The sequence below is a fragment of the Gigantopelta aegis genome, chromosome 5 (genome assembly GCF_016097555.1).
Source record: "Gigantopelta aegis isolate Gae_Host chromosome 5, Gae_host_genome, whole genome shotgun sequence".
Lineage (NCBI taxonomy): Eukaryota > Metazoa > Mollusca > Gastropoda > Neomphalida > Peltospiridae > Gigantopelta > Gigantopelta aegis.
The window spans coordinates 11,935,572-11,951,010 of record NC_054703.1 but is presented as its reverse complement, the minus strand read 5'-3'; the positions used below and the strand labels follow the sequence as shown (position 1 = coordinate 11,951,010).

General features: G+C 36.9%; 1 protein-coding gene across 1 annotated transcript; it reads right to left on the bottom strand.

Moving 5' to 3' along the window:
* Positions 1-6,176: 6,176 nt before the first annotated feature.
* LOC121373336 (dynactin subunit 6-like) lies at positions 6,177-15,377 on the bottom strand. Its single transcript, XM_041499910.1, has 8 exons — positions 15,344-15,377; positions 14,001-14,065; positions 12,528-12,633; positions 12,080-12,162; positions 10,402-10,449; positions 9,528-9,670; positions 8,236-8,352; positions 6,177-6,615 (listed from the first exon to the last, which is right to left on the bottom strand). Exons 1-7 carry the CDS (start codon positions 15,370-15,372, stop codon positions 8,239-8,241), a joined length of 588 nt encoding a protein of 195 aa, XP_041355844.1. The 5' UTR covers positions 15,373-15,377; the 3' UTR covers positions 6,177-6,615; positions 8,236-8,238.
* Between the last annotated feature and the right edge of the window lie 62 nt (positions 15,378-15,439).

Below are 15,439 nucleotides of genomic sequence, written 5' to 3'. Positions count from 1 at the left end.
ATGTGATGAAATGCCGGATTCCAATTTTAAAATTCCAAAATCGTGAGGGCCTTGAAAATGGTTAAAAATATTCTCCGTTTCCTAAATAATGTTGCTTCATTTTAAAGTGATTATCATTACGTGGGGGACGACTATTAGAAATACCACGATAGTTTCTTAATTTACACAGCTCTATCAAGCTCTGTTGATGTTTCCGACTAATAAAATATTTCTACAATTAAACTTGCATATTAAATATATTTTCTTGTTTAGAATATCAGTGTCTGTATATTCAATGTGTTTCTGGTCGTCTTATTAGGGTAAGAAGCCCAAACTGGGTTTTGTCTTTCAAATAATTTCGTACGTATGAAAAAACAATATTTTAGGAAATAATATGAAATTTAACCTACATGTAATACAAATATTAGAACGATGACAAACACGTTTAATATACAGCCACTAATATTTTATGCAGAAAAATACATTTGATATGTAATTAAAATCGTTAAAAAGTCTGTTAGTCGATAACATGTTAAAAGTGCAGGAATGTCCCTTTGAGCCACATTGCAACAACGTTGGGAGAGTTTAATGAATTAGCAGACCAAGCTAGACGGACATTTATTAGTGGGAATCTTTTCTACCATGTGGTAAGTCAGCCATTCCGTTTTTTCGCTGTCGAGTAACCTCTGACTGAGAGAGCGATCATAACCTTACAAATGTCCAAATGTCCGTCTAGCTCTCGAACGGCAGTGTACTCGGTCTACTAATTCATTAAAGTCTCCCATGTTGCAATGTGGCTTAAAAGTGCTCGAGAGAGAGCTGTGTTAGGCCACAAATACTCTATAGCGAAAACACTGAATGGCCGACCACCACACGGTAGACAGATTCCCGCTCTAGTAAATGTCCGTCTAGCTGTCGAATGGCAGAGTACTCGGGCTAGTGAATTAGATGCCAGTACAATATTTCCAACACACAGGTCGGGTCAGGTCAGGTCATAGGGTTTTACATGCATATTCAGAATAAGCTGTTGTAGCACACGCCTATCATGGGCGCAGGTGTCGGCCTTGGCGGGCTTCTCCGTCCAGGACAGGAAACGGGGTGGGGTGGGTGAGAGAGGGGAGCACCAGCAGCCCGACCGGCGTCGATAGCGGGTGGGGGTAGTTTTGGTGCTATGGAATTTTGAATGTCCCGTAGGATTCAGTCAAAAAGAAAGGTTGCACAGTTGCTATGAAGGAAATATGGCACATTTTTTAACGGTTTGCCAAAATAAAACGGGGGATTCAAACACTCTGAATCTCTTTGCTGTTTAACTGTAGGCCTGTATGCTAGAACAAGAAGATGATTACTGCACTAATCTACATTTACGGTAATGAGTCTTAAGAATTTTTCAAGGGTCTTGTGTATGAAATACTTTAATAGATATTTGAAAACGTAAACTTGTAATTTTAACATGCCAAGACAGAGGGTCTCGACGATCAAAAAATATTGTTTAGCCTTTCACATAATGATGCCTTAAGATCAAATTCTGTTTCGTAATGTTACTTTTGTTATATCTATTTAAAGATAATATTCGTTCAGGACTTCACTTCCATTGTTTTGGAGTTTTATAAAATGTTATTTTGAGATGATATACAGGAATATATTCAATAAAGTTTTACATCAATGACTGTGTTTTGTGTTATGATGTGTTTCTGATTACAAAGTATTAAATAATTGTTGGGAGTTGGTAAAACGAGATTATAAGTGTCAGAGATAGGGGCAGGACCTATACCCCTTCCCACAGGGAACGCCTCTTTTCATACTATGGAATTTTCTACAAGTTGAGGGGCGAGACATAGCACAGTGTTAAAGCGCTCGGTCTAGGATCGATCCTCGATGGTGGGCCCATTGGGCTAGTTCTCGTTCCAGCCAGATCTCTTGCTACTAATGGAAAAATGTAGCGGGTTTCCTCTCTATGACTGTCAAAATAACCATGTTTGACATCCAATAGCTGATTATTAATAAATCAATGTGCTCTAGTGGTGTCACTAAACAAAACAAACATCCTCGAATTTGTATGGAATTTAGAAAACAATTGGCTTTGAAATAAATAATTTGTAGTAAAGTTTGTTTTGTTTAATGACACCACTAGAGCACATTGATTTATTAATAATCAGCTATTGGATGTCAAACATATGGTTATTTTGACAGTAGATCTTTTATGGATGCCATTGGGCTATTTCTCGTTCCAGCCAGTGCACCACGACTGTTATATCAAAGGCTGTGGTATGTGCTATCCTGTCTGTGGGATAGTGCATATAAAAGATCTACTGTCAAAATAACCATATGTAGACATTTATACCTTAAAAAACACGTAAATGTAAACAGAAACTTTTTTTTTTTAAATCTACTACTAGTTTTCAACAAATTCTACAACTTCACATCAAGAACTAAAATGAATACACAATATTTTTAGAAACAAAATTCTCCAAGATATAACTACATGAGACAATAAATAACAAACTGCCATCACCAGTTTAGCAATATTTATACAATCTGACTAGCACATTCAATGGTTTTACCATAACTAATAATCGATAAATATGATTTAAATCAGAAATTGGAAATTCATATTCTAATCGTGGCATAGTCGGGGAGTGGCATGACTCTTAGATCACACCTTTTATTTTGTTTTACTTGCCACATAACATCACTCGTATAACATCACTCGTAGAGTAGGTGTCTTCCCCTCTCCAAATATAAAACTCATGGCCCAGTTGTTCAAGGTATAGTTAAATTAACCCTAGGTAAGTCTAATATTTTCTTTTCAATTATTTTTGCACCAAAATGACCTTTTAGAAGTGATTTATGTACATGCATGTAGACCCTTTGGTTATTCTAAATACAGTTTCAACATTATGTTTATGTTTTCAATTATTGTTGGTCTTGATTCTTCAGTCCTTGGTTTTGAAAACCAGTGGTTAAGCTAACTAACATTTGAACAACTGGCCTCTGGCTATGCCAATGATTCTAGCAATAATAGCTAATAAGTAGATACAAAGAAATATGCCAATGGAACAAAATGTCAGCAGTGTGGATGAAATACGTATCAAAATTGTACTGCTTCAAATTAATAAAGCAAGTATGACTACAAAAAACTAATTTTCTACCATGATCTTGGATAGGGTTCGTGTGTGAAAACAAATAAACAGAAATATATGCTGACAACAGGAACCGAAGAGTTTATTTCAAAAAAACTATGGGCCAAATTTATAAAGCCTGTTTATGTCTTACAAGCATGTTACAACGCTTTCCAGACGGTTCGTCCACTGGACAATTCGTCCACAGACAATTCGTCCACCGGACGATTCGTCCACTCACCTCGGACAATTCGTCCACTCGACTGCATTTTTTAAAAACATATTAATAGTTATTTCTTTGACATTGTAATCGTTTCTTAACATTATTTTGTGGTATACTATAACCAAAAAAGTAAAATAGAGTTAGAATTCAACATTACTATCCAGTTTTTATTAACTGTTTGTATTCATTATCATGCGGATGATTCGTCCACTCGCTCGTACACGATGTGGTAAATAGGTAATGCAAGCCTCCGCGTCGGAAGACTTTATTACCCCTCCGTCCATACACCCCTGAGCGTGTTGTAACCTCACCGTAGTGCAGGGGTGTAACATTCTCTTTGAGAATGGCCAATACAGCACACATTGAAATTTTGAGTAAAAGTCAGTATCTATCTGTGATATTTGTGTTTTTGCACAGTTCTTTACACTGTTTTTGTTTACGTCTTGAATTTTTATATTGATGTTGATCATCACTTTATTTATTTGCATTACCATAGTTTGACATCCAATAGCCGATGTATTTTTCGTGCTGGGGTGTCGTTAAACATTCATTCATTCATTCTAATGCAATATCATTTATTTTCACCTTTGTAAATTTATGACACAGCAAAAAAAAATACGGGGTAAAATATATCTAATAATTTATTTAGCCCCCACGTACATGTAGTACACATTATTTAGGCCGTGGACGAAATGTACTGGGGAAATAAAAACCCAGTGGACGAATCGTCCGGAACTGATTTTGTGTAGTGGACGAATCGTCTCGAGTTCCTCAGTGGACGAATTTTCAGTGGACGAATCATCCGTGGACGAATTGTCCAGTGGACGAATCGACTGCATCCCGTTACAACATCCATGTGCAATGCTCATCAGGGTTTCTGCTAGAGGGTCATACCCAAATGTTTTGGCAGATTTTTTTTTTTTTTAAGTTGACTTTTTGACAAAATTAATTACTCTTTATCATTACTGTATGATTTTCTTAAACCTAACCCTAACCCTAACCCACTTTCTTTCTGGGGGAGGCCCTCCCCATACCCACAAGTTTCTTTCTGGCAGAAACACTGTTAATATATGCCAGTTTCCAGAGTTAACAGATGTTAGTACAACTCTGCAATATGACAATAAAGTTTACCTCAAATCGATGAACATTGAACAGGAATTTAAAAATGTGTTTTGTGAATTGTGATGTACACTGTCATATTGCAGCAAAAACCATGTTTTTTCAAAATTACCTAAATGGATACAACAGCATTTTGGAAATAAACTCGTCAGTTGTGTTCATGTCAACTTACAGGTAACCACCTTTTCTCCATGATAATGTTTATGAAATCCAGAGGTGTGTGCTAATTAATGTAGCTTGTGAAAGTGAAAAAGAAAGAAGTTGAACTTAACAAAGTAGCGACAGAAGATTTTCTCTTTCCCAACCAAGCATAAAAATAACCATATATATATATATGGTTAAAAATACCTTGGTACATCTTAGAAAGCCTAGTGGGATGTCACACAATGACGTCATCGATTGGCGAACTCCAACCTTACAGGAATGTCAACTAAATGAGTGATATAAATTAAGATCGATTATGGGTAATAAACAGGATATTAAACTTGCTTCCATTTCGTATCATGTTTATGTCACTCGTGAAATAATTTTCATTCTCACTTGCTAAAGCTTGTGACATCTGAAAATTATTTCACTCGGGACATAAACATGATATGGAAGCTTGTTTAATATCCTATAATTATATATACCAAATAGCTACAAGTTATGCAATGATGATGAGGAAAATTGTCAAGGGACAGGATCTAGCCCAGTCGGTAGAACGCTTGCCTGAGGTGCTTTGGTCATAGGATCAAACCACTTCAGTGGATCCAATCTCCGATTTTTTTCTTTTCTTTTCCTGTTCAAACCTCGACTGGTATATCAAAGGCCATGGCATGTGTTGTCCTGTCTGTGGGAAAGTGTATATAAAAGATTGCTTTGCTACTAATGGAAAAATGTTGTAGGATCAAACCACTTCTTTGATTGGGTTTTTAACCCATCCCAAACTCGACTGGTATATCAAAGGCCATGACATGTGTTGTCCTGTCTGTGGGAAAATGTCTATTAAAAATCACTGCTAATTGAAAAATGTACTAGGTTTCCTCTAAGACTATGAGTAAGAAATGACCAAATATTTAACATCCAATAGCTGGTGATAAATAAATCAATGTGCTCTAGTGGTGTCGTCAAACCAGACAAACTAACTTTTTGTCTGTTTCAAACACCCATTCTCCATCGCATGGTCCATTCCTTGACGTGGTGAGGTAACTTAAAGCGTTACTTGTATGTCTCAGTGACTCTGAGAGCAGCGGGTGTTTCAGCTCCTAGTAGAGTCACTGAAGCTGGATTGGTCAAAGGACAGATATACAGAACTTCACATACGTTGTTTTCACTTTCCATTAATTGCACGAGTTTATTTTGCGAAAGAATATATACCACGAGACCACGTAGCGGTCGAGTGGTATGTTCTTACGCAAAATAAATGAGTACAATAAATAGGAAGCGAAAACAAACATATGTGAAGTTCTGTATTTATTACATACCTTCTTTTATGTTTTACAAAAACGGTTTTTAATTTAACGTCATAACAACACTTTGTTAAATCTATTATTATCAAAACTCCTTTCATGGATTTACTTAATGCTAAGAATCATACTCTGCGGCAGCCATGTATGTTTCAAATACAATGTGATGTCATTTATAAATCATATAATTAAAACTTAAAAGGCGCTAACTGCAGTAAAAAGGAAAAGGGAATTCCCCATTTAAAAGTTCCGATCCATATTGCACATGTGTAATACAAAATAAAATTATTACACGGTCTCAAAATGTCTTTATCACTATAGTAAGTTTGAATAGGTATGTAATAAAGGCTAGATCAACACCTGCCATTGCTCACATCAATCGGCAATGACATGGTTACTGCTTCTTTTTAATTCTCTTCAGCATTTGTTTTTGCTCTGGATTATATTCAATATTTTTAAACTGCGTATTTTTTTAATTGCAGGGGTTGCTAGACTAATATGGATCACTGCCAAACACAGATGAGCTGGGACAAACTACTTGTAGGGTGGCCCCTAACCGCAGCTCAAAGCAAAATTCACTCATGACTGTTCAAAGCAGGAGAAACATTCTCTGGCAGCAACAAAAGATGTAAATGTTAAGTACGTAGGTGTGCCAGAATGTCATATGGATAAATCTTCAGAACCGTGTGGATAAATAAATTACACTTGCAGTTGTTAATGCCAAAATAATCTGGAAAAAAAAAAGAAAAAGAAAAATGACTTAACATACAAGAAAACACAAAATGAATTTAAGGCCATATATAGAATAATAAGGATGTGATACAAATATTACACCACAAATGTTCAACACACATAACACACAAACACATACAGTCAAACACACACACACACACACACACACACTCACACACACAAACAAACAGGAAAACACACATACTAACAGTCACACACAAACGAGAAGACACATACACACAGACATAAACACACATAAACGAGAACACACACAACACACACACACACACAAGAACACACACACAAGAACACACACACACACACACAAACACACACACACACACAAGAACACGCACACACATACACAGTCAAACACACACACACACACACACAAACGAGAACACATGCCTTGACCATAACAATTTTCAGAGATAGCCCACCAGGGGCCCAATTCACAAAGGTCTCTTAGCCTCTGCTAGACAACAAAGCATCCTCTTTGCAAGTATTTTAGCATTGCACTGCGAGATAGGCCTAATTCACAAAGCTCTCTTAGCCTCTGCTAGACAACAAAGCATCCTCTAGACTTTGCAAGTATTTTAGCATTGCACTGCGAGATGGGTCTAATTCACAAAGCTCTCTTAGCCTCTGCTAGACAACAAAGCATCCTCTAGACTTTGCAAGTATTTTAGCATTGCACTGCGAGATAGGCCTAATTCACAAAGCTCTCTTAGCCTCTGCTAGACAACAAAGCATCCTCTTTGCAAGTATTTTAGCATTGCACTGTGAGATTACAAAGTTGAGACAGTTTACTGAATTAGGCCCCAGGCTACTAGTTTATAAAATCTCATAGCCCTCAGTAAAATTTGGAAGCCCTAAATTTACAGTTTACAAAGACAGAAACAAAACCACAATTTATACTGGGGGAAAACAATCTTTAAACAAATATCATTATCATGCACACCATACATTTATGATAAGAATTCTACAGAACAAAATATCTTGCCTACCCGTCTGGTGTCATGAAATTGAATTTGAAAAAAAATCACAATTAATCTAGTCCCATTTGTAAAAACAAATCACAATAATAAAAAAAACTACTTCAGATTTACTTTTTGTCTTAATAGATATAAAAACAAAAGCAAAACAAACCGTCAAAATTATCATTAAAAATATTGCTATATTTGTTCAAGATACTAGGAAATAACATGAATAACCATCAGGTTTATCAATAAATTTACTGTGAATTTATAAATTTACTGTGAGTTTTAAAATATTTGTTCAACCCCTGATCATGTGTCCACAAATCTATAAATTTTTTGGAATACATAAATAAAGTTCTGATGATCCTGAAGCTTGGAGTGGGGGAAACAAACAAAAACCCCAAAACCCCACATTAACTGTTAGATTTTAATGCATAATGCTCTAAACTACATCGGTTCTCTCCCCTCCCCCCCCCCCCCCCCACACAATATAAAATACTCATTACACCAATACCAGGATAGGGGGGGGGGGAGAAAAACCACACAAAAATCAGAAGCTGTAGACTGTTTTAGTGTTTTGATTCTTACCTGTGTTGGATTTTAGACAGTGATTTTTTTAGTAGTAGTGTGATTATTACCTGTTATTTTGGAGTGACAGGTGAAGATGCCGGCTGTCTCGACGTCTGAGTTACTTTCAGTGTGTAGTGGTAGTTAGGCAGGATCTTAGACAGGAAGTCAATCTGCAGGGTCTGGGCCTGGAAAGGATAGGAAAGGAAAGGAATGTCTGTTTAAAAGTTAATTTTATCATAAAGTAAAGTTAACACAGAAGATCGCAAAGTTGTAGTCAAATATCAGGGGATGACATTACATATCTTTTCATTTCCAGTAAGATAGATGGGTAACTAGTTTTTACGTGCTCATATACCACAGGGGTTTCGAACACGCCCATCCTGAGTCCGACCTCCGATAAGATTGGAGGCCTGACTTGGGACATTTCCAGTAAAAGGATATTTTAATTTTCTAAAACATATTGAAAATCCTGCCTATTACAGATGTAAAGTGTTAAATGTACTGGAGGTTTCTCTCTCTGTATTCGTCTCTTACACTACATCGCACCCTGCCTATTACAGATGTAAAGTGTTAAACGTACTGGAGGTTTCTCTCTCTCTGTATTCGTCTCTTACACTACATCCCACCCTGCCTATTACAGATGTAAAGTGTTAAACGTACTGGAGGTTTCTCTCTCTGTATTCGTCTCTTACACTACATCCCACCCTGCCTATTACAGATGTAAAGTGTTAAACGTACTGGAGGTTTCTCTCTCTGTATTCGTCTCTTACACTACATCCCACCCTGCCTATTACAGATGTAAAGTGTTAAACGTACTGGAGGTTTCTCTCTCTGTATTCGTCTCTTACACTACATCGCACCCTGCCTATTACAGATGTAAAGTGTTAAACGTACATGAGGTTTCTCTCTCTGTATTCGTCTCTTACACTACATCCCACCCTGCCTATTACAGATGTAAAGTGTTAAACGTACTGGAGGTTTCTCTCTCTGTATTCGTCTCTTACACTACATCGCACCCTGCCTATTACAGATGTAAAGTGTTAAACGTACTGGAGGTTTCTCTCTCTCTGTATTCGTCTCTTACACTACATCCCACCCTGCCTATTACAGATGTAAAGTGTTAACATACTGGAGGTTTCTCTCTCTGTATTCGTCTCTTACACTACATCCCACCCTGCCTATTACAGATGTAAAGTGTTAAACGTACTGGAGGTTTCTCTCTCTGTATTCGTCTCTTACACTACATCACACCCTGCCTATTACAGATGTAAAGTGTTAACCTACTGGAGGTTTCTCTCTCTGTATTCGTCTTACACTACATCCCACCCTGCCTATTACAGATGTAAAGTGTTAAACGTACTGGAGGTTTCTCTCTCTGTATTCGTCTCTTGCAGTTTGCGCCAGTGATGATCGTATTCTCGTATAGTTTTTCATCTCCGACCACGCTACACGAAGCACCAATGATACAACCTGACGTCAGTTCAACTCGGGGACCAATCATTGCTGAAAGAATGAAAATCACAAAATCTTCACATTCATGAGTCATTTATTACTCAATCCGAATTGACACATTGTTAAAAAATCCCAATTTATAATTCATTACCCAATTTGAACTGACATATAGTTCAAAATATCTTGATTCATAATTTATTTATTACCCAACTGGTATATAGTTCAAGACATCTCAATTCATAATTCAATTGTACACAATTTGAATTGACATATGGTTCAAAATACATGTATCTTCATTCATATTTCATTTATTACCCCATTTGCTACATGGTTCAAGATGTCTCGGTTCATAAATAATTATTTACTCAGTTTAAACTGATATATGGTTTTAAAAAATAGTTTAATTCATAATTCATTAATTACCCAATTGGTATATGGTTCAAAATACAAGTATATCAAATCATATTAATTTATTACCCAATTTGAACTGACCTATGGTTCAAAATATCTTGATTAATAATTCACTTATTACCCAAATATATTATTCTAAGTATTAATAAATAAATTACAGGCGCGGATTTAGTGGGGGGCCCAAGGGGCCCGGGCCCCCCCTATTTTTGGGGTCAAGTTATTATTTATTTTTTTAACTATAGCATACACTAGAGTGGAATTACACAAAAATGCACTTATTTCAAAATTTCGCGGGGGAGCATGCCCTCGGGCCCCCCCTATTTAAAAATCGTGGATCCGCGCCTGAATTAGAAAGACTATAAATGACAAACCCTTGGATTCCACATAGTTCTGGTCGCCTATTTTCATAGCTAGCACCTCTGAGAACAAGTTAAGAAAATATACATGTCAAAAAAGGTCAAAATTAATGTAAGTTAAATTAAAGTGTTTTGACAGAATGAAATTGATATAAATATAAAAGGGTAAAAAACACATCTATATTTACAGAGACTGTCCTGAGTACCTCTAAGAACAAGTTAAGAAAATATACATGTCAAAAAAGGTCAAAATTAATGTAAGTTAAGAAAATATACATGTCAAAAAAGGTCAAAATTAATGTAAGTTAAGAAAATATACATGTCAAAAAAGGTCAAAATTAATGTAAGTTAAGAAAATATACATGTCAAAAAAGGTCAAAATTAATGTAAATTAAATTAAAGTGTTTTGACAGAATGAAATTCATATAAATATAAAATGGTAAAAAAACATCTAGATTTACAGAGACTGTCCTGAGTACCTCTATTAGAAACATACTTATCTGCCCTTGATTTGCATGTGCGCTAAGCAGCCCCAATCAACCACTAAATGACTTCCGGCACATTCACGCTCCAGTTGCTTGCAACAAAGGCCCTTTGTTACTACTGAATCGTGGAGCAGTCGTCGACTTGTTTTTTTAATTTTTGATGTTAATAAAGTTTCCTATTTCTATTATTGTTTCTCAGATTGTGTGCAATCTCCTTCTTTTACAGAAAAGAAAATGTAAAATATGTTTTGTGCTCAACAGAAATACTTACGACCAGATCATGGGAAGACCAAGAAAAAGGGGCTCATTGATAAACGACTCATTCAAACGGCATCTAAATAAAGTTTTGATATTTGCAATTAATATGCATGTGTTTGTGTACAGATCACATAGTACGAATGGACGTGTACATTAATTTGACTAAATGACTAGCTGCAATTTTCTGTACCGCTAGTTGCATTATTAACTATGACCTACATCGTAGTCAAAGCCCCCCAAAATAATACAAATGTGATTAATGTTTGCACATTTTTTTACCAAATGAGCATTTATATGACTAAAAATACACATAAAATGTATTTTCCTGTTTAGAATATCACTGTCTGTATATACATTGTGTTTCTGATCGCCTCAATGTTCTTAGAAGCAAAGACTAGATTTTACCTGGCAATAATTTATAGTATGTACCCCAAAAATGTGTATCAGGAAGTAAAATGAAATTTTACCTACTTGAAACATTATGATGACCTAAAAAATGTTGAATATACAGACACTGATATTCTAAACAAGAAAATGTATTTAATGTGTAATTTTCGTTCAACTTGTTAAAAAGGTTAAATTAGTATGCAAGTGCCACTACGGCACATGTCCTCTTTATCTGCCCTTGTAACTCAATAACTTTGGGTTCCCTGCACTACCTGATTTGCATTACCCTTTCTGTATATCCCATGGAAAGAGTTTGACCTGTATCCCTCTATATCAAAGGCTCTAAAGACTAACCCTAACCCTATCCCTAAAATTACCTTAACCACTGAAGGGGGGGGGGGGGGTACGGGTTGAACTCAAACAATATGAGGGGAAAAAAAATCATCTAAATTTTTAGTAACCAAAACCGCTTAAAACCAGTTTTGCCTTGGTGACCTGTTTTTCTAATTAAACCGAAGGCATTCCCCCTCCCTTCCCCCCACCATATTAAAGTTCAAGGATACGAGCACCAACTTCGAAGACATTGTTGTTTCCGATCACCAAAACTTGGTGTTTGTCACCCGACCCCTTCATATCTTCTGGAAGCCTGCAATAATAAAAATATAAAACGTTCAGTACCGATATGCAACACTGGCACCCGACTAGCTTTAGACAAATTTTATTTTAATTTGGCTAAATAATTTCACGTAATAATACAGATTTTTTGGGGGAAAATATCTGGGTTTTGCAACTTTTGCAGTTTAATAGATAATTTGGCAAAATTTTCTGTTTACCTATTTTTTACATAATTTTTAAGCAATCTTAATGCTAGAAAATTGTTAAAAACATCATAAGCTATGACAATCACTATGGTATGTGCTGAAGTGACATCACAACCTATGATGATTTTTACGATTTCGTAGTGCTAGTAGGCTCGAGTACATAAACAAATTTACAAGTCACATGACCCACCTGTTGAGAATAACAACCATCTCTTCAATGATGTTACCTTCACCTATAACGATTGGTCCAGCCTCCGCTATTATTTTAGCTTTTGGATGAATCACAGTCCGAGTCCCTGGAGAAGAAAAAACACCATCTAAAGGACATCTAACACAGAAGTAAACTGGGCCATTTGGTAAAGAAGGAAGGAAGGAAGGAAGGAAATATTTTATTTAACAACACACTCAACACATTTTTTTTCATTTACGGTTACATGGCTAAGGACTTACAGGTATGGCTAAGGACCACACCGATATTGAGAGAGAAAACCCGCTGTCGCCACTTCATGGGCTACTCTTTTTGATTAGCAGCAAGGGATCTTTTATATGCACCATCCCACAGACAGGATAGTACATACCACGGCCTTTGTTACACCAGCTGTGGAGTATTGGCTGGAACGAGAAATAGCCCAATGGGCCCACCGAGAGGAATCAATCCTAGATCGATCACTCATCAGGAGAGCGCTGTACCACTGAGCTACATCCTGCCCCTTCATTTGGTAGAATTCACCCACGGTTGCCTGGGTCGTAAGATCAAACCTCCCTGGCAACTACATTCTGAACAGGGATTTAGCGGGTTTCCTTTCTAAGACTAAATGTCTGAATTACCAAATGTTCAGATCCCCATCGGTGGGCCCATTGGGCTATTTCTCGTTCCAGCCAGTGCTCCACAACTGGTGTAACAAAGGCCGTGGTATGTGCTATCCTCTCTGTGGGGTGGTGCATATAACAGATCTCTTGCTGCTAATCGGAAAGAGTAGCCCATGAAGTGGCAACAGCGGGTTTCCTCTCTCAATATCTGTGTGGTATATGTCCATATGTCCAATGCCATATAACCATAAATAAATTGTGTTGAGTGCATCGTTAAATAAAACATTTCCTTATCATTTTATTGTAATCAGTAAATCTATTCTACAAACTCACCATAACCTGATTTGCTTTTCTTTTCATCTTCAGTAGATGCCGTTAACATAGGATACCCTAGCTAGCGCGAGTATGCTGATGGTAAGAAATGAGTGCTCCGCAAGGTTCAATGGGTAGGTGTAAACCACTTGCACAGACCAGTGATCCATAACTGGTTCAACAAAGGCCATGTTTGTGCTATCCTGTCTGTGGGAAGCGCAAACAAAAGATCCTGTGCTGCCTGTCATAAAAGAATAGCCTATATGGCGACAGCGCGTTTCCTCTAAAAAACAGTGTCAGAATGACCATATGTTTGACATTCAATAGCCGACGATAAGATAAAAAATCAATGTGCTCTAGTGGTGTCGTTAAATAAAACAAACTTTACTGATGGTAAGAGAGCTAGATGGCCATTTGGACAGTTATCATACTCTATAACCGTCCGAGACCAATCTATATCAATATTGCATAATCTCTGCCTACCAAATGGTAGTCAAAGATTCCTGCTCTAATACAACAACAATCCTATGTGTTGACTTACCTATTGTGATGTCCCCAACAAGTTCACTCTCCTCACAAACAATAGCACCAGGAGCAATCTTCACGCTGAAAGAACAAGAAAGAAAGTATAAAAACACACAACTTGTATTTTACTAATTAGGTTAATTAGTTAAAAAGCATAAAGGTACCATAACCAATCTCAATGCAGAAAGAACAAAAAAGACCGGCCTCGGTGGCGTAGTGGTTAAGCCATCGGACTACAGGCTGGTAGGTACAGGGTTCGCAGCCTGGTACCGGCTCCAACCCAGAGCGAGTTCTTAAGGGCTCAATGGGTAGGTGTAAGGCCACTACACCCTCTTCTCTCTCACTAACAACTAACCAACTAACAACTAACCCACTGTCCTGGACAGACAGCCCAGATAGCTGAGGTGTGTGCCCAGGACAGCGTGCTTGAACCTTAATTAGATACAAGCACGAAAATAAGTTGAAATGAAATGAATGAAAGAACAAAAAAAAGTACATGTATATAACATGGTGTTGTCATGGTTAAACCATCAGACATAAGGCTGGTAGGTACTGGGTTCGCAGCTCAGTACCAGCTGCCACCCTAAGCAATTTTAACGACTCAGTGGGTAGATATAAGGCCATTACGTACACCCTCTTCTCTCTTACTAACCACTAACCCACTGTCCTGGACAGACAGCCCACATGAAGTTTGTTGGTTTGAAAGCGAAGCTGACATTGCTATATATGGTACATTTGGTGATTGTTGGCAATTCATTGGGAGTGAAATTTATTACTCAGGTGTTACTGGGGTATTGAATATATTTGGTGATTGTTGGCAATTCATTGGGAGTGAAATTTATTACCAGGGATGTCATTAATAGCTGGCACCCAGCGATTTTTCACCGGCTATCGAATCAATTGTCGCCAGGTATCGAACTTCCAATAAACAATGCTTGTCGACTTTTTGTTGATTAATTTGATTTTCACCTGCTATTTTTATTTTTAATGACATCACTGATTACTGGGGTATTGTCATACTATTGAATAGATTTGTATCTGCTCTTGTTAATGTGTGAGGAAAGTGAGCGCAATCATCCTACAGGCAAAATCTCTGTTTTAACATGGGCCCCGTTCTGTCTCTGTAAAACCACTGAATATAAGACATACATATAAAACTCAATACAAATAATTAAAATACAACTTTAGGTGAAAGCGCGAAATAAAGCTTTACACTTTTACAGAGCTAAATATCCGTCTAGCTTAGGGTTAGGTTCAGAATTAGGATTATATTTCGGGAACATTTTGAAGTCTTTTACTACATTTATATAAACATGCATGCACTATTATTAAAACCTGATTTATATGTTTAGTTACAACCTTTTTGGCAAACGTGACGTAGCAGCCATTTTGAACAGATCACATGATCAGTTGGAAATGAAAATATTCTAATACGTTTTAAAAATATATAAAACG